An 18912-nucleotide genomic window follows, 5' to 3' on the forward strand; every position below is an offset into this window, starting at 1 on the left:
CATGCCAACGATCCAGGTTCGATCCCGGGCACCGGCGGTCAAAATTTATAGCGCTCTAATCTCGCAGTTTCACTGTCGAGCGGTAGTCCTGTCAAAAGAACGACTGTACCAGGGCAGGTTTTTCCCCTCGAATGAGGTTTTTCCCCTCGAATGAGGTTTTTCCCTCCCTTCGGCAAATGCGGTACAGGGGGTTTGGGGGGTGGGAAGGGAACAAATCGTAAAGACCCGAAAGGGTATACGAGAGGAAAAAGTTTTACATATATATGGTTTATCTTATATTAACTAAAGGAAAGAGGAAAGGGGTATATACCGATGTAAAACAAAAGAGAACATTTGTAATATCAATGTAATAAACAATACAATACACTTCACACTTAGGTAAGCACTTAATAAACTGAAAAATTTAGGAATAATTTTTACTGAAAATCAATTTTATGTCATGAACACATAATTGCTGGAATATAACATTCTCCAATTTGTTCCTCGCGTCAGAATTGAACCGGCTTTTTCCACCTTTAATTTATAACTTCAGTTTTTCAAATAAACAACAGCATGGCATGGAAAATTTCCAATTTTCCTCTTGGACATATTTTTCCGCTTTTCCTTTTTTCTGACGTTACCCCCATGTCGGTTGATTTCAGCGAGAATAGACTCTCGTCTACCCTCCCGAGTCAGAATTTTAGTTGATTTTTCAACGTACTTCTAGCTGCCCGTACCGTCACACTTTGATGTTGAAATTTTCCGCCCATTTTTCAACGTACTTTCGACCGACCTCAACGTAATGGTCGCCGGACGTCGAAAACCCGTTCAATTGCTACTCGGGATTTCGACGTACCCTCAACTATCATAACGGCGTCTTCCGATTATCGTATTTACCACTGGCTTTGACTTTATTGCAATGTTTCACATAATTTTTATGTAATAATGATTTATTATTTTTTATAATTACTAACTCAATGTAACTCTTTAATAACTTCTTTCTTCTATTCTTTAATAAAAATTTGCAATTCATTCAACTCTAATTATTTATAAGGGAGGGGGATATCGTAGAGGGTGGGATGGGCCCCGTGCCCAGCAAAAGGAGAATTGACGTTGAAAGCCCGTTGAGTGTCCGTTGAGCTCCGATAGATTTTCAACGTAAAATGAGGGATATTTGGAAATAAAACCCAATATTTACGTCGAAAGTCCGTCGATTCGCAACGTCATTTAAACGTCGCAAACGGACTAATCGAAGTTGGAATTAAGTCGACAAACCAACAAAAATTTTGACTCGGGCTTTATTAAGCACTAATCTAATGATTAGTGATGATTTGCTCTCAGAGCAGAGGTTCTCAAGGTCTGATCTAAAATAGCGCCAATTAAAGGTCAGTATTAGTTGGATTGGTTTATTAACGTACAACACTCGATTTTACGTATTAAATAGAATCGATTTATTTACAGCGAATTAACTTGGTTTACACTATGAGAGCCAGGGCGTAAGTCTTTGCTCCCGCGAGAATGGTAAGATCAGCGGGTCGAACGTGTCTAAATTACACCGAAATATGACGAAGATGTCCTACGATAAAAGACAGCGATATTTCCTCAACACGTGTTACGACATGGAATTCTGTTGCTAAACCGAGCTCGAAAACAATTAGTCTACTCTGAAAGAAGTATAAAAGTAGCATCATTATAAAAAATTATTTCCTTGCTACATCAAGTGCACCTACAACTGTGTCCAACTTCTTTTGTATTTTCACTAAATTTCAATGTGCAATATAATGTTAGACTGACCAGTTAACGTCGCCACTATATGCTAACTGAATTTAATACATACAATAATTATTTTAATTAGACTGAAGGCGTTTTTCTATTATTTCATCTTACCTATTCCATTAGTTTTATTCCTTGCGCCATTTCCTTCAGAATCGTTCGATGCTTTCGTTGTACTTGAAGAGGAATTCGTGGCGTTTCCTGTCGAGTCAGTAGAAAAAGTATCCAATTCTTCAGGAATATTGCACTCCCCGGAGAACAAAGGAAGTTGTACAGGATGCCCTGATTCGAGAATTAGCCCTCGGCGACAGATTGAAAGGCTTTTACCGAAGCTATCAAAGATGGAAACCTTATCGATACTCCAGGAAACAAGACCAGAAGATATCCATCCACTATAGGCTGTGTATTTCACCTAGAAATCATTTCATTTATATTGAAAAAGGTAAATTAACTCTCTTATGTTATCTATAAACAATCTATATCCAAGCCAGATGATGTATCCATGCAGAACTGAAACCGTCAAGCTCGAAGATTCCCTTAGAAACTAGGGAATTGTTATCGGCAATTCATGTCGTGAGGGGAGCAAATCTTCACGTTCCACGATCGCAAAACACTGCCTAAGGACTGCATGAAAAGATGGAAAATTAGGCTAAGGGCTGAAAAGTATTTTGGGAACGTATTGTATTAGAATCCAGATCGAAGGCCGAAGGCATGGATTGTCATAAAATATGTTGCTAAAATGCTTTTCAGTTCATGTGGCATATGTGAGTTTATGTTACAAGGCCCGACCAACTGAGTACTTCTATTGTGCCAGGGAGGTCCTATTCTAAAATCCTGTTATAGAAAAGATAAACCTCGAGACTATCGATGTTTCAAAACTCTGTCACGTATATTCCGTATTGAGTCAGTCATCTGACACGATAATTTGAGTTCAGAACCGATTTAATTTTGAAATTTTTAATCATGATTTTTATAATTAAAGTATAATAAAAGTACGAGATTAAGGCGAGCCAAGTAACATAAAATATTGTTCGCCACTCGACCTGCGCTCACTTCTACTGCTCTGGTACTTCTATTGCCTTAGGGAGGTAAGTGGCCGCTTATTGTTTATAATTTTCACTTACCTCCCGAGGGCTATGAAAATACTCGGTTGGTGGCGCTTCGTAACATAAATTAGCATATGCTAAGCATGCTAAACAGCATTGCACCAACATTTATCATCACAACAGATGAAATGCGTTTCCTAAATACTTTTCAGCCCTTGTAGCATTAATTAATACTTTCGACGATTGCATTTGCAAGTCACAATCGCCAAAAAAGTTCCTAACGACCTACTGACGAAATATACTAATGAAGCCTGAAGATGCATTGTACACTGGATATAGTTCACAGCTGGCCAAATACATTAGGTTGCTACTCTCCTTTTCTCATTTTCGTTTCCTAAATCTAAGATTGTATTCATTCAATCATTTAATAAGATCGACGTGTACAATATCAAATAATAGAAATGATGAATTATCAAAACAATCCATGGCTAATATTCTAAGGCAGCGAGTAGCAGCTGACAATATAAGCTGTACATTTAGAAGTTATCATAAATCTTTCTATCTTAGTATATTAAACAAAATGTGGCCGTCCCCATGAAAAGGGCTCACGTTGTCGATCCTAGTTTCTGAGATAGTCGCCTTTTTCTTGAAGGAATAAAGATTTTTTTTTATTAAAATTATTTTAAATTGAATGAAAATTAATTTTTTACAAGTTATGATGATTTCACCTGAGAAAAATGAAATCGTTCATTAAATTCATTAAGGTACTTCCACAACATTTGGGACCAGATGTGCTATTGCGTTGAGGTTTTAATTATATATATTCATGCAGTACTTAAGAATACTCTTCTGAGAGAATCAACTCCTTCCATAATTCAACGATTTATTATAAGTAAATAAAGACTTTAACTGATCCCAATGATATCCGATAAATACGATTTACAGATAGTGATGATATCTACAAATATTCGGATTATTTTACACTTTAGCACTCTTTGTTTGATTTAGATAATACGTGCCACTTTTCGTGTCTCCATATTTTTCGGATCATCGGAGGAATTTTTCAGCGATATTTTGTGGGCATATAAGTACAGAGTCTTATAGCATGTCATGTTTAAAATTCATAAAAATTTAGAAAATTGATATTATAAGGTTGATACGTATATTTTGTATTGTTTTTTCTGATATGGACTCATAATAATACTGAAAGAAGTGTATAAAAGTGGAGAGGTTTTCGCGAACTGGTGGTTGAATGTGGCAACGTTGTGAAACGGTTAGGCGTTTGAAGGGCACGAGACGAAGGAGATTTCTACCAAGACATACTATAGTAAATTCTATAATATGATTAGTGGTAGTAAAGTGTGACAGGAGGTGTCGTGAAAAGTTCAATTTATTTGCAAATTTATATAAGTAATTTTAAACTAAGTAATATTTCCCAGTCCATCTATTATGGATTAAAAATAAATAGAGAACTCGATTCACACGATTTTTATATATCTATTGATCGTGCTGGAGTTCATTTTTTCTCTTTCGCTCGCTACAGCAAAGTGTTGAAATGTTTGATGTTTACTAAGTGATAAATGATTCAGTAAAATGGAGGGATATAATTACCTCAATGACTTCTAAATTAATAATAACTGGATGAGGCACGACAATTTTATGAAGTATTGCTCCAACCATTAGTTCTTCATCATCCTTTTTTGTCATGGTGAAAGTTTCGTTGAATCCACCAGCACCAACAAGTGTAACTTGTAATTTACCATAACTCCTTGTGGGTCTTTCACTGCGACTGTTGTAAAGTTTTATCTGGTACTGATGGGCACAGAATGGTTCTTCTTCTCTGGTCACAAGATATAATTGCCCACGTGCATTGGAAGAGTCAGAGTAGTATCCCATGTCTCCACATGGACGGTCCTGACCACATGGGAAACAATGGCCCTGAAGTAAACCATCGTACCCTTTTTCACAAGGGAATGCTGGGAAACGACATTTTGGACTGATAGAATCGGTAAAAAGCTTATAAGCTCTGCGATGATTGCAAAGCGATCGGCCTTCGATGGATCCAGCTGAAAGAAATAATAATTAATAAAAAAATAGTTGGTTCTTCACTCTAAGCATCGATTACTTTTCATCAGTGAGGAAAATACTTTTAAAAAGTATGAACAGAAATCTTTCATCCCAGCGACTTCCTTACGGATGAAAGATCTGAAAATTACTATGACTGAGTATTTTATTCAGTTTTATAAAAACTTTTGAAAAGTATGAATCTTACTTTTCATAAGTTTTGAAAACATATTTACCATAAGTAAACTGAAAAACTTTTCGGTAAACTAACCAAAAGCTCTATGCAAAACTTTTCAAAAGTAATTCATTCTCACAGTGTTTATGATCTATCAAAGGGATTGATTTTTGCAACTAAATCTATTGCTTTGAACGTAAATTTAGGTTGAGTAATACGTTACGTAAGCATTATTTTACTATCATTCATTTTCACTTCATGTGCTAGTTTGACAAACAAAATGGATGTTGAGAAGATTCTCCAGAATGTTGAAAGAAAGTGGGATAAAGTAATCTAGTTTCTATAAATTTTTATCTCCGTCCCATGGAAGCCGTGAAATTGGACATTTTTAACATCTCAGAATATAGAAGTTATTGTAATCACCCCGGAAATATAAAATCAAATTATCTCTATCGTTTGACGGTGCAAGATCTTTCCAACACGTTTCGACATTTTTCAAGATATGTCTATAGATGAATATTTATCGTGATAGGACTTGGAGTACAATGAGATCTTGCATTGAATTGATACGGGTATATAATAAAAATAAGATAGACCAATGAATAAAACCGGGAAGTTATTGATGTGATTGTTCCAACCGACCAGACTCGTTGAAATTTAAATCCGAATATTCTACTAAGTATTTTAGACTTTCGACTGACACAGAAATTGGGATTTAAAATTGTGTTATGGAAATCCCGTCAATTGTTATAAAAAAATAGTGACAATGAAGAAAATTTATACAGGCAGGTGGTGTTTGCAAAGAATCTACCAAGTTTATCGAAAAGTAATTGAAAATGGGCAATTTACTATCAGTAGCATTAGACATTCCCATTCCATATTATGATTGACTGTCAATTGTTATATTTTGATTACTCTCAAATTTTTTGCGCGCTCCAATAATTTCCGGAAAATATCGGTTACGAATATGATCTACAAAAAAAGTTTCCTGCGTAAATTGAAAAAAAGAATTGTTATAGATCGATTCGATAGTTCAGTACAAATGAAATCGGTTGAAATGCAAAGTTATAATCACAAATAAAACAATATAAAAATCACATTTCTACAGCATGTTAACAGTAATTTGTTTCTTCCCACTAGGATGTAAATAGCATAGTTTCATAAACAATATCTTACTCCAAATGATATCAGACACAGCACCAACAAAGAGATTTGAGCATCCACTTTGCATTCTTCCTCCATTCGGATAAAAATCGACGTCTCCCATAGGTTGCCAAGAACCTAATCCCCCTAAGATTAACTGCTCCCCGTTGCTATGTATCACATCTACAAAATTAGCATCTGTCTCATCCAATCGTGCTCGAGGATCCTGAGATTCGAAGAGGGGACCTGCAGGATCGAGACCTGCGGAATACATATTTACGGTCAAATCAATTCAAATGCGTTTCACTAGCTATAGTGCGTAATGAATTTTTTTGCTTGTGGGAAGTGGTAAAGCGAACCGAAAGTAAGTTTCACAATCGTACGAATCATAAGAGACCATAACGCACGAGTTTCGTATAGTATTTTATGTCATAGCGCCGAGCATCCGCGATTCAGCCGACCGAAGCGATACTAGAATTGCATGATTCAGGGCACCTATGCCATAAAATGGTGTTTATGCCATAGATTTTGACTCGCCTACGGCTTGTGTTACAACCCTCCCACGAGCCAAAAAAATCATTACGCACTTGTGGCGTAATATACTATTTACATTTTCTCATGCATATTTTGTGGTGGAAAGAGTTAAAATATAATAAATATGTGGAAAAGTTCAAATACGGGACAAGATTTCGAACGAATCAGTCACTGATGGATCGTAGGCCAGTTACATAAATTTCGAGGGAAAGACGGACGAATTCCATTCCCTTTTTGCTACCTAAATTGGAAATTGTTACAACGCCCTTGTCCAGTAACACGCTACCCACCAATTAACTAGGGGAAAAAGTACTTTCAATGTAAATAAACGAGTTCACTAGTTTTCCTGATTCGTGGCCTGATTATTATTATTAAAAAAAAGATCGGCTGAATAAATAAGTTTAACATTATAAATCATCAATGTCGCTCTTTTCTTTGAAGTGAATAAAATTTCGTTTTAGATTAATGCGAGAATAATAAAATTTAACATTCAAGGATCAACATGGAAGCTGAGTCATTATTATATGCACTACGTCAGGTGGATTTCATAATTAGTTTGGAATCATTGGAAAGTCATGCAAGTCAGATTAGCTCGTCTGTTTAGATTAGTTCATGGACTGCCTAACTGCCGCACGGTTTCGAGAAAATTATTACTGCATTTGGAGGATACCTGCATTTAATGGATTACCTAATTTCACTCATAGATGAAGGAAATATCTATCTCCTTTATAACCTCATCATTTCTGGTTCAGAAAGTTCAGGTCTCAATTGAAACCACTGGGAGAACGGTTAACGTCCGTGCATCAAACCAATCTAGACGTTCTGATTAAGGTTGTGAAGACCTTTTTCAGGGAAACAATTGAGTTGGGAGCTATGATTGTTAATGCGCCACCTTTTGTGCTATTCAGCACCATGACAATGGCATAGCGGTCTTGTTGGCCCCAATATTTTTAAAAAATTCTATATAATACAAGCTGGTGCGATGACAGACAGTGGACACACAAAAAGATGACACAAAACGTGGCCACTTGAATGAATCGAGAAATTAATATTTCAATGATAATTATTCCTCGTGGACCATTAGTAGATCACATATTGGTCAGGCGTTTACCGAAAAAAAAAATCCATTAGCCAAATGTGAATTCAAACATTTGAGCATGTCCCAACATGAACAATTCGTAGTGATGTCTCTCGTCGCCTTTGCGTCCGTACTGGAAAGGTGAACCTAAAAAGACCTTCCCAACCCGAGCAACATGCCCGAGCACATCTTCCAACCTTCATGGATTTAACCGCAGCATACGTGTCCTCATCAAGACTTCTCCGCGGAGGAAAACCTGAACTTGGCACAAAAAGCCGCTACAGGTACCACATCGGGTAGATAAACAGAAAGGCTGTTTTAAAAGGCGTTACTTGCAATGTGAACCTATTAAGACTCGTGGCATAGAGAGATATTCCTCATCACGAATCCTTATGCTTCTTTATATTCCTAAAAATTTGGTTGTGAAGTATTGTATGCGTTGCACGTGCGTTTAGAAATATCTGACTTACCGCACTAGTAGCCAAATGTATTGTTTGTTTCCTTATTATATCGATTTTTTTCTTTGAAATGTTTCAGAATACACTCAAGACAGTGTAGGGTTTATCCAGTGGTTATATGTGATACAATTTCATCTTCCATCCTTATAGAAATGTCCATGCTGAGGTATTTGTCATAATCCTCTCTGATCACGAAGATAATCCAGAATCATAATAGGAATTATAATATCTTGTAAGCATCTTTTGATGGGGTTCTTCTAAGAGAAAAATTGCGGCGTCACACTTTCGTCTTTTCCCCCTTTTCGCCACTTCTCAATTCTTCAGCACATCTACTTTTCTCCTTCCTTCAGGACTAGTTTACGTGCGCAATTTTTGACTAGTGAGGATTAATGTACTCAATCCTTAGAAGTTCAAGTTCAGATAAGTGAGTCTCACTTCAAGCTTTCTGCTAGCAGCTGCTCTCCTCAAATTTTCTCCAACTTTTGTCTCGTAAAACGTTTAATTTCGAGTTTTGTTGTTTTACCCTTAAATTTAGAAGATCAAGTTCACTTAATAGAAATAAAACAGACAAGTGACACCTGTGTTCTGTTAACCACTGGTTTTTGGATTCATTCATCAATTTAACCATTCACACACTCATCTTGGGAGAACTTTCAATTCGAATTGAATGGAGTGCTCATCCGAGCTTTGGTGGCTAAAGTTTCCGCGTTTGAATTTCGGCGGTATTTGTTCTTAATGACGCTGTTAGCCCTCTAGTAACTCCGATAACAGATAAATTTGCAAGCACTCTGATGTCCCCCAATTGGACGGCCTGTACTCCTGTTATAATACTTTCATTATTTGCTTTCGGCCATAAGCCTTCAACGTTTATGAACGTATTTCTAAGTGCGCGCACCTAGCTACGGTATTCCTGCTAATTTAGTTGTTTCCTCCCGTGTGCTTTTTTATTCTCTTGGTGAGCATCAGTTTGGATCACTTCGAGCTGCCGAATCTACAGTCAGATGAGTACCGATCCTCAGTTTATCTCGTAAGTGGACCGTGCCCTGGCCACGCGTCGCCCTAATCTCGTCGGCGTTCCCGCCATGGTGATCTAACATCTCCACGATGGAAGACCAATCACACTCCAATGTTAACTTGAACAACATCATGTCTGTCAACGTTGTCAACGAACTCAACTGTGGTATCAACCAACAGAACAACAACAGCAAATTAATCTACAAGGATCCATTCCTCGCACAGAATTCAGAAAAGAATTCAAAACAATCGCTTCCCTCTCAAGTCTTCAAACCAATCTTTCGAAGTCGTTTTCCAGGCTGACTACTCTGTCCCAGACACTTCTGACATTCACGGATTCAACCTCGCCAAAATCCTCATGAATATTCTTTGATGAGTTCAAAGATAGGGATACTCTCGCATGAACTGTCGAAAATGAACTGAATGATGAGGGGGGGTTGATATTCCCTGGTAAAAAGATTTGGCTGGTGACCGTTGACCGATGAGTCACGATCACTGCCGGAATTTCCCGATAATTATTCCGGTGAAAGGCCGACCGAATTTAGTTAGTTAACGATGTTAGAAATTTGCATAGCAAGAAATGTATGATCAATGAATTCGAAATCTAGCGGGGAAAACAGAAAAGTTCGTCTGTGAAGAAGAACAATATTTAACAAAAAACCATTCGTTCAGTCAAATGTTATGTAATAAAAATCGAAACAATGAGTATCCAGAAAGGATATTTTACTCGATGAATAAGACCATTAAATTCAATCATTTAATTTCAGTCAGTTAACACGATCCAACAGTTTTTTGCTTCATGTATATAGGGGAGAGACAAATCATTCGAAAAATATTCAGTATAATACCGAGCAGCCTTGTCGAATGATGCAATTCTATTGGCTGAAACTTGGACGGAAAAATAATTATTAAAAATGCATCGTCTAAATTTTATTGTTCATTTTCAAACAGTCAGACAGTTGGTGCTTTGCAATCTACTATATATATATCATCAAGCCTATGGTTCAGTCCGATTGCAATGCTCTGTATTTACTTAAAACATCCTTCGAAATTCGAATTACTCTGTAAATTACCTAACGGTAAATAATAGTGGTTAAGTTTGCATTTTTTCAAATTAAAGAGCAATAATCATAATTTCTACTATAATAAGAACCAGTTTTTTCTGAACAAATGAAAGCTTGATATGTAAAAAAGCAGAAATTCGGGCGATCAGCAGTGACTGCCCAATAGTAAAGTTAACACCCCTGTCACTTTCGTGGGTTAATATTTGTAAAGTCATTTATTTTGAAGAGAGTCTTGAGATGAATCGTATTGAATGTGAATGTTTAATTGATGAAAAGGCATTAGTAGAGGGCGGTTGAATTTTTTTGGATTAGATTTTCATGACTTCATCAATCGACTTCTGACATCCGTTAGTATCAGTGAAATTGGCACTATTGGAAAAACAATTTCAATGGAATAGGTACTCAAAGTTCTTCAGCACAAGCCGTGAAAAGGGCGCCTAGAGAACATCTTTGAAATGATTATTAATATGCTGAGAAATGCGATGAAAATAGCATACCTGTGATCCTCGATACATTTCCCAGCTCTGCTCCAGCGAATCCCGCAACGTGAGCTCCCAGACTAAATCCAATAAAGTGGACTTTCTCGAGAGACACATTAAGTCCTCTAATCAGCTTCGCTAGTTGCCTTCCTACGAGACGAGTATTTGCGGCAGCTCTCACATAATTCGGAAGAACACTACCTGGACTCCAGTCCACACAAACTTGAGGCAATTAAACATGACATTAGAAAACAGCCGAGAAAAAGGCACAAAATACACGAATAAAAAATATACTTGAATCAACATTATTTTATACTTGATGGGAGTATACTTTACTTGGTAATATGTTAATATGGTGACTCATGTTTCCAACTTTTCCATATCATGGATTTTTTCTATTTGAGATATAAGTGCAGTAAATAGATATTCTCTGTGTGGGAACTGAGTAACTATCTCCCTCATTATTCTGGCTACTCATGTAGCTGTATGGATACCCTATCCTTCGCTTTCCTTTCAAAAGCAGTTAATTTACTAGTAATGTTAATAATGTCATAACAATGTTATGAGGCATTTACAATAATTCAATGCTTGGTGCAGCACTTTTCAAAAAGTTTCAAGCCGTACCAGCACTTAACATGACCCAGGGGTCATGACGGAAACACAATGGTATGAGCCCCACCAAAGGTCGACTTGGACCGATCTACTCCATCCAAGTATAGAACTGATTGAACCCGAGTCAATTTTGCTCTTTCATTTGTTTTTAACAGGTATTAAGGGGAATAACAGCTCAGAGAAATTTGGAAATTTGAGTAAGTCCATATATATGCACATTACCTGTTATTTTCAATCTCGTAAATAATTTTGATGATTGTTTAATAGATTAGATTTATATATATAATAAATTTCTTCACTACCTTTATTGGGAATAGCTGATTAATTTGTCTATCTACATGAATTACTCCTCGAAATACACTTACCCACTAATAAAAAAAAAGAGCAACAATATTGTCGTGTAATGCAAACATGAAAACAATACAGGTGGCGTACACAAACAAAAGGGCCAGAGAGAACTATATGAATGGTCACGCCGAGTAGGAATGACTATCCTTTGATAATCATTACTGTGTTACAGTAATAACTACAATATGCTGAAGTAACGGTTATCAGAGGGGATGGTGAGACTCTCGATGGACGTACTCAAAAATATAATTTCACATGGTAACGTTTACTATAGTACATTTATAGTAAAGGAGCCCATAGTTGACTGGTATAGTTTACCATTAGTGCATGGGAAAAATTACTTTCCAACCTAGTAATAATATAACAGATGATAAGACGTCAAAAAATGAGAAAACTAATAGAACGATTCAGAGATAAGAAATCATTATTTCTAGAACACAGTTTGGCATTAACTCAAGTAAAACAAATGAGATCATTTTATTGAGATTGATATTCAACAGATTTAATAATTTGTCGAACAGAGAAAATAGCTACTATACGTTTAGTGGTTCTTACGATGACATGGCAGACAGACCGACTTGGGAATAGTAGCATTGACGATATTCACAATGGTAAAGTGTCCCATATAACAATTCGTCATGAGTGCTATAATGAATATTTCTACCATCGTCGAATGGTATTAGCTATTATGGAGCAACCTAATTTCTATTACTCTATACGGTAAGAATTACCATGTCAAGTGGAATAATCATTTACTCATAGAGTATGTTAAAATCATTTGAAGACAAGGTTTTCTCTTGCCCGTATGTGTAAACGCAGTGATTGCGTGTCAGCAATTAACTAGTAAACGTGGTGATAACATGCGGCGCTGCGATCGGCGAGCACGAATACTCGGAAAAGTGATCAGTGAATGTGTTCACGCTTATTACCTTACCAGAAAAGTGAGTCTCAGTGAACGGGAAAACAGTCTCAATCTGCAAAGGTTGCTGCCAACGCATTTTCAATATTTCTAACAAATTTATCGAAGTTGTTGTCACGAAGAAATTAGGAGGTGTCGCTGGGATTCCGTCTAAGGATAAGAGAGGACATCACTCATCGACCCGTAATTTATCAAATGGAAGGCTTTCTGAAATTCGTGCCCATCTGAATAGTTTTCCAGCCTACAAATCTCATTATTCCCGGCAGAAGACCTCCAAAAAATTTCTCGCATCTCACTTAAATCTGGCTACCATGTATAAGTTATACAATGAGAAATACTTTGCGAATCCAGTGTCGAGATGGTCATATGAATGAGAGTTCCATAATTTGGGTTTATCGATGAAACAACCAAAAACAGACACCTGTAAAACGTGTAATCGGTTGCAGATGGAACTCAAAACTTCGAAGACTGAATTAGAACGTGCCGAAAATCAAAGAGATGCTCACGAAAAAATCGCATCTGCACCTTATCAGGCGAAAAAAAACTGATAAACAAGTTGCCAAAAATAGTAACAATAAAATAATTGTGGCTACATTTGACCTCCAGCAATGCTTGCCAATCCCCAGCCTGCCTACACGACAGATATTCTATTCTCGGCAACTCTGGACATTCAATTTGACCTGCCATGATTGCACTAATGGTAAAAGCCACAATTAAATCTGGCATTAAGGAATAGCTTCCAGAGGAGCCAACGAAGTCGCTTAAGGCATTTTCAAATTTCTAATGTCTCTTCCCGATGTAATGGAGCATGTCATTTTATAGTCGGATTCTTGTGCTGGACAGAATAAAAATTCAATTTTGCCCGTGATGTATCACTATGCACTGCAAAAGAAACCCAGTCAGAAAATTATTGATCACAAATTTCTTTACCGAGGACACACTCGAAACGAGTGTGATTCTGATCATGCGGCGATAGAGCGTCCCAAGAAGAAGACTACATATATTTATGTGCCGACGGATTATTACAACATGATCAGGAAAATGGGATCTAAATACGAAGTGACAGTCATGAATTCCGAGGAGCAATTAGATTGTTCGGCCCTCCTGGTCAACGGTTCTAAGAAAAACCTTCTGACAATACTGTTGGTGAGACCTTTGCTTTCAGGCCAGTGCAGTGGATGCGATACGATTCCCGTATTCGTGGAATAGTGCAATATAAGCTGAGTATGGATGCGATGAAGTTTCTTTTACTGGACACTTTCTCGTGAGGATCGGTCGGATACGATATATAATCGACTTCACGTTTAATATTATTATTATCGTCATTAATCGTGAGCTAACAATCTGTTTCGTTTGGGTCAATTAATGATTCAGTAGCTATTAACTAATGGCCATTTCGCGGGACATGTCAACACTCAACACTCAACTGAATCGTTTAGTAACTATTAACGAGTGTTCAATTGCTCCTAATTCAATAGGGCCCTTTACTCAATGTTATCCCATCTTATGAACAGCAAAACAATTCTTCCATCAATGCATGGGAGGGAAGAGTTTGCGAGGATTTCATCAGCTTTTCTTTTTGTCAAAGATCCAATTTTATGACATATAATTAAGACTGTTTCATATGTTTCTTGGAAACAACTAGGCGCATAAAAAAAAATTACAAGAAGGAATAAGTTCATCGAATGACCGCTATACCACGTACCAATATTACAGTCATGCACCGACATTAAAGCAGATCTCATCTCGTAAACCCAGATATGATCACAGCCTGATCCAAACCCATGAACAATGACTTTGGTTGTCAATTCTGGGTCAATTGCATTATTTACTTTTTCACTCATGTCATCGGCAGCTACTTCCATGGGTACAGACCGTGCCTTTCGAGTTCCATAGACGAAGAATCTGCAATCATACGAATCTTTGATCACATAGCGAAATTTCAAAGTTAGTTAGAAATATTCTGCACTATTCTACGGCAATTTTTGTCATAAAAGTCTTTAATGCGAGCCGAAAAACGATCAAAGCAAAACTGATGAAAATCCATGTGAAGATATATTTCTTTCATAGCGCAGTTGAATAAAAAAAAATAGGATTGATCTTTCCTCTCAGTGGGGAGTTAATTTTTCCTGATTCACTATCCCTTTTAAAAAAAACATGGAACATGTTTTATCAGCTTTTTTCGGCGGATAGCTAAGGTATGCATATCATATTATTGTTACGTATCCCCCTTCGAATTATAATCCCCGTTACGAATGTTCTGATGGAAGCCCTTGATTATGATTGTCTTCTGTCCTGGACCGTCTAAAAAAGTGATCCTTCTCAAGACACTTCTTCCTGTATTTGAAGAATTAATAAGCTGCCATATTTATTTATCACTAACTCTATTGTGTCTTTCTTCAACAATCCTTACACTATGTATAAAATTCGGCAGGGAAATTTCCCTCAAATGGTTTGTATGAAGAAATTCTATTAAGTTAATTTGTCTTATGAATCTATTTATTCTTTCAATATTCATATTAGAAGAATTGAAGGGACGTCCTTGGGCTAGGCGTCAGCGTGCTGTCCCTATGACCAAAGCGTCCCGGTAGCGCAGATTCGAGTCCCGATGGTGAAAACTTTTCATCGTCGGAAAACGAACCCAGTGCCTGTGGAAGTTAGTTATAAGGTAGCTAGATGAAAGCGCGGGTAGGGAATTTTGTTGGGGTACCGTGTAGGTACTGGGAAAGGGTTGGTAAAAGACCCACTAGGGTCATACCATCTGGCACCACCCATTTATCTGTATTTTTATTAGAACAAATTGTAAATAATGTTCCGCCAAACACTAAAGGCAATTTCATAGGAATCCAATAGAATTTCATTAAAATAAATAAATAGGATTGCTCATTAAATTCTTTCATCTGTGATCATTTTTCAATTATCTTTGCGCGGTCACTCTCTGTAGGTAATTATTTTGATTTTTCTTGCAGTAATTATTCATTTTCGTGGTTCAGTGGAAATGGATGAATTCTCAAAGGCTTAACAGTGAGATCAATGTAACGAAAAAAGTCAACAAGACATGAAATGATGGAATTGAAATTTCTTGTTTCTGTGCTTTTTTAAGATAAAATATCTTTTAAATCTAAGTAGAACTTCCATTTTCTCACCATTTAATTCCTGAAATGCAGGAAACATAATTACACGTTTTTAATATTGCTTAGAAAATGTTAATAAAAATCGAAAAATCTTTTCACCAGTGTTTTTCCACTCATTTACTGTCAAAATATTCAATTCGGAGTGATTTATTGAACGGAATTTTATGCGGAAGTTCATATAAAAGAAAATTAGTAATTGATATTTTTTAATAACGCCAAATACGGCAGGAAAAATGTTCATATTTATCTTTCCAAGATTAAAATTTTTGCGCATAGATTAACGTAACGATATCCCCACTCTGATCCAAGCGTTTTTGGTCCCACCCATCCGACTACCTGCACAATACAATAGAACACCTGTCTATAGTAATTGGCTTAAATGGAGTTGGGAGATAGATGAGCACCGAGAGCGCAATGTGCCCAGGTAGTACTATAGAGGGTCGGTGTCCGATGATTCCGATCGAAGACGGACGAAAACCCTTCCGCGGATAACGGTATCCTCCCAATGTCACATGTCATGAAGAAAAATCGCATTCGAGAGCTGAAAGGTGCTGAGAATGAGCAGCGCCACGAGCAACCCTTTGGGGCATCAAGAAACCATAGTTTTTTATTCCTTGGCCCCGTACTTGGGCTCAGTGGGGGTTGATTTTTTAGTTCCTGATTTACTCGTGAGAGTTGTATGAAGAAATTTAACAAACTCAATTTCAACTCTACTTCGCTTGAGGACTCCTCCAAAGACATTATCATGGCAGCCAGCAGGGACCATTGGTGTGGTCCCCAGCTGGCCACTCAGGTCACTCCAGGAAACCTCGCCAACTCTGAACTATTCAGTGGGGCTCTTTGGTGAAAACAGCTCTTCCGGGCTCGGAAGGCTAGACAGGCCACCACGGGCTCGCACTCTGCTTCTTTGAAGATTAGGGTTTAAAGAGACTCAAAATACCTGACAACATCCGTCCGGAGAGTAGGCAGCCCAAAAAGAGGAACCGAAGGCAAGTTGGCCCCATTGGCCCCCATCCTTGGAGAGGCAGTCAGCAGGCGCCTGTCTTCGATGGTGACATCATATGAGATTCTCTGGGTCATCTGTGTCGACCCCGTCACCAGGACTTGGTTAGAAGTGACGGTCTCTAGGCATGTGCCTACTGAAGGAACTGACGTTACTCTGAAGAAAAAAGAGAAGGTGCCCAAGCTCACCAGGGTGACCATGGTCCTGTTTGACAACAACTGAGACGATGAATTCATCCTGAAGCTGCTCAAAGCTCAGAATCCCAAACTCCAGACACAGAGCTGGAAAATTTGAAACCAGAAAGCAGTCACCAGACACATTCACCTCGTAGTAGGCATGGATGAGAAGTGTCCTGCAAGGCCTGCGGTGCTGCGACCTCGCCTGATATTATGGGCTTAACAGGGCTAGCTATAACGGCTTCGGCAAGAAGGCTCAGAGTGATGACGGGATAGCAGACGATACCGCGTTCAGCTCAGTCTCCCCATTGGAGGAGAAGAACGCCATTCTTTTGTGCACCACCAGTCTGCCATAAAAGACAGTCTCGGAGACCCCAACGGTGAGAGCAACAACGGTGGATATCGAGGCAGTGGACTCTCCGATTTCTCTAAGACCGCTTGTACTCGCAATTACCGGACCCACAATTTCCAAGCCCAGAAGTTCCGTTGGTAGTTCCAACGGTGCGCTCCGGTAAGGGTAATATACCGAAGCTCCAGAGGAAGCGCTGTACGCGGAAAAGGAGACGCCAAGGGGAAAGTCAGGACTTCCAACTGGCAAGCGCTAGAGTTCTAGGGGGGGCGGGCGACCAGGGAGAGGAAACAGATCATCCAGGAGAACTGGCGGAAGGAAAGTAGTTCCACGGCGACATCCATGAAAGGCATCCGAGTACCCCGTATGAACATGCACCACTGTAGGCAGTTTCTGTACCTCTAAGTCGCTATCTCGATATGCGGCAGATAGGTATGGTTCTAATGCCTTGGCTCGTTTAGGGCTCGGTAGGGGCACTTAACTACCAGGATGGGAACTGATCAACAGGTGTATTAGAAGTAGGGACAACCACGCTGGGCACCTGGGCAAAAGCTCTTTTGCACACCGGAGCTGGATGTTATTTCAGTCAACTTACTGGAGTACGATTACAAGAAATGCGTCATCGTATGCTCGGCATATCTTCCTCATGACCTTGTTGAACCACTACCCAGCAACTATGTGATCAGAATAGTTGAACACTGCCGGCAGAGAAATCCTCGCATCCTAGTCGGTAACGACTCAAATACGCAGCACATCATGTGGAGCAGCGCGGCATGGACAAAAGAGTCTTGAATCTGCTACGCTACCTGATGACTATTAACCTGGCGGTTCTTAACATGGGCTTCAGATTTATGTTCACAAATGTGATGCGTCATCAAGTCATTTACATCCCACTCAGCGACAAAAAACTCGCAAAAAGTATAAATGAATGGCAGGTGGATGCAGCGGAGACGGTGTCTGATCACCGCCGAATATCATTCAGACTGATGGGTATACAGCGCTACATAGGAAAATCTCATAGAAACTGCAGGCATAGCGAACTGGCGAGTATATTCAGGCGACCCAAATCGATGTCTAGCTTTGAAAGAGATGTAGCTTTCATACATGCCGCTTACGGTACGCCACTTTCGGTATACTTGGGCTACATTTAGGATCAAGTTGGGATCCAGGAACCTAAAAATGTCTGAGTTATTTCCTCTGGCAGATTCAATCCAGATTTGTCAACACCAAGAAGCTGCATCGGCTTACCGAAGAATTCTATGTTGGACGTCTCAAATTTGCTGAGCTCGACAATAACAGCACTATCTGCTATCACTATGAAAGAGTCTCAACTTGATTAACTCATCATACAGAAAGCTCATCTCAGGACTCTTTATGGTGGAACTTACGCTTGGTCAGCTTAGACCATCTCAATGGATTATTGGTGGAAGAGCAACAGTAAAATCATTCATTCTACAGTACTGTCGATGTACAAGACAGCGACGCTTAAAAATTGAGCAGCTCATAGGTCAGCTACCAGTTGCTCGTCTCACATCTGGCCGTGCATTTCTCAACATAGGAATTG

General features: G+C 38.5%; 1 protein-coding gene across 1 annotated transcript in view; it reads right to left on the reverse strand.

The window, feature by feature from the left end:
• LOC105269355 (uncharacterized) overlaps window positions 1–18912 on the reverse strand; it is a 58225-nt gene that overhangs the window by 11886 nt on the left and 27427 nt on the right. The window contains exons 3-7 of the mRNA XM_011309509.1: window positions 14392–14591; window positions 10826–11029; window positions 6214–6441; window positions 4410–4864; window positions 1867–2164 (exon numbers count right to left, since the gene is read on the reverse strand). Of these exons, the coding sequence (XP_011307811.1) occupies window positions 1867–2164; window positions 4410–4864; window positions 6214–6441; window positions 10826–11029; window positions 14392–14591 (1385 nt within the window). The remainder of the gene's footprint in view (window positions 1–1866; window positions 2165–4409; window positions 4865–6213; window positions 6442–10825; window positions 11030–14391; window positions 14592–18912) is intronic.

This window comes from Fopius arisanus, unplaced genomic scaffold (assembly GCF_000806365.1).
Source record: "Fopius arisanus strain USDA-PBARC FA_bdor unplaced genomic scaffold, ASM80636v1 scaffold00068, whole genome shotgun sequence".
Lineage (NCBI taxonomy): Eukaryota > Metazoa > Arthropoda > Insecta > Hymenoptera > Braconidae > Fopius > Fopius arisanus.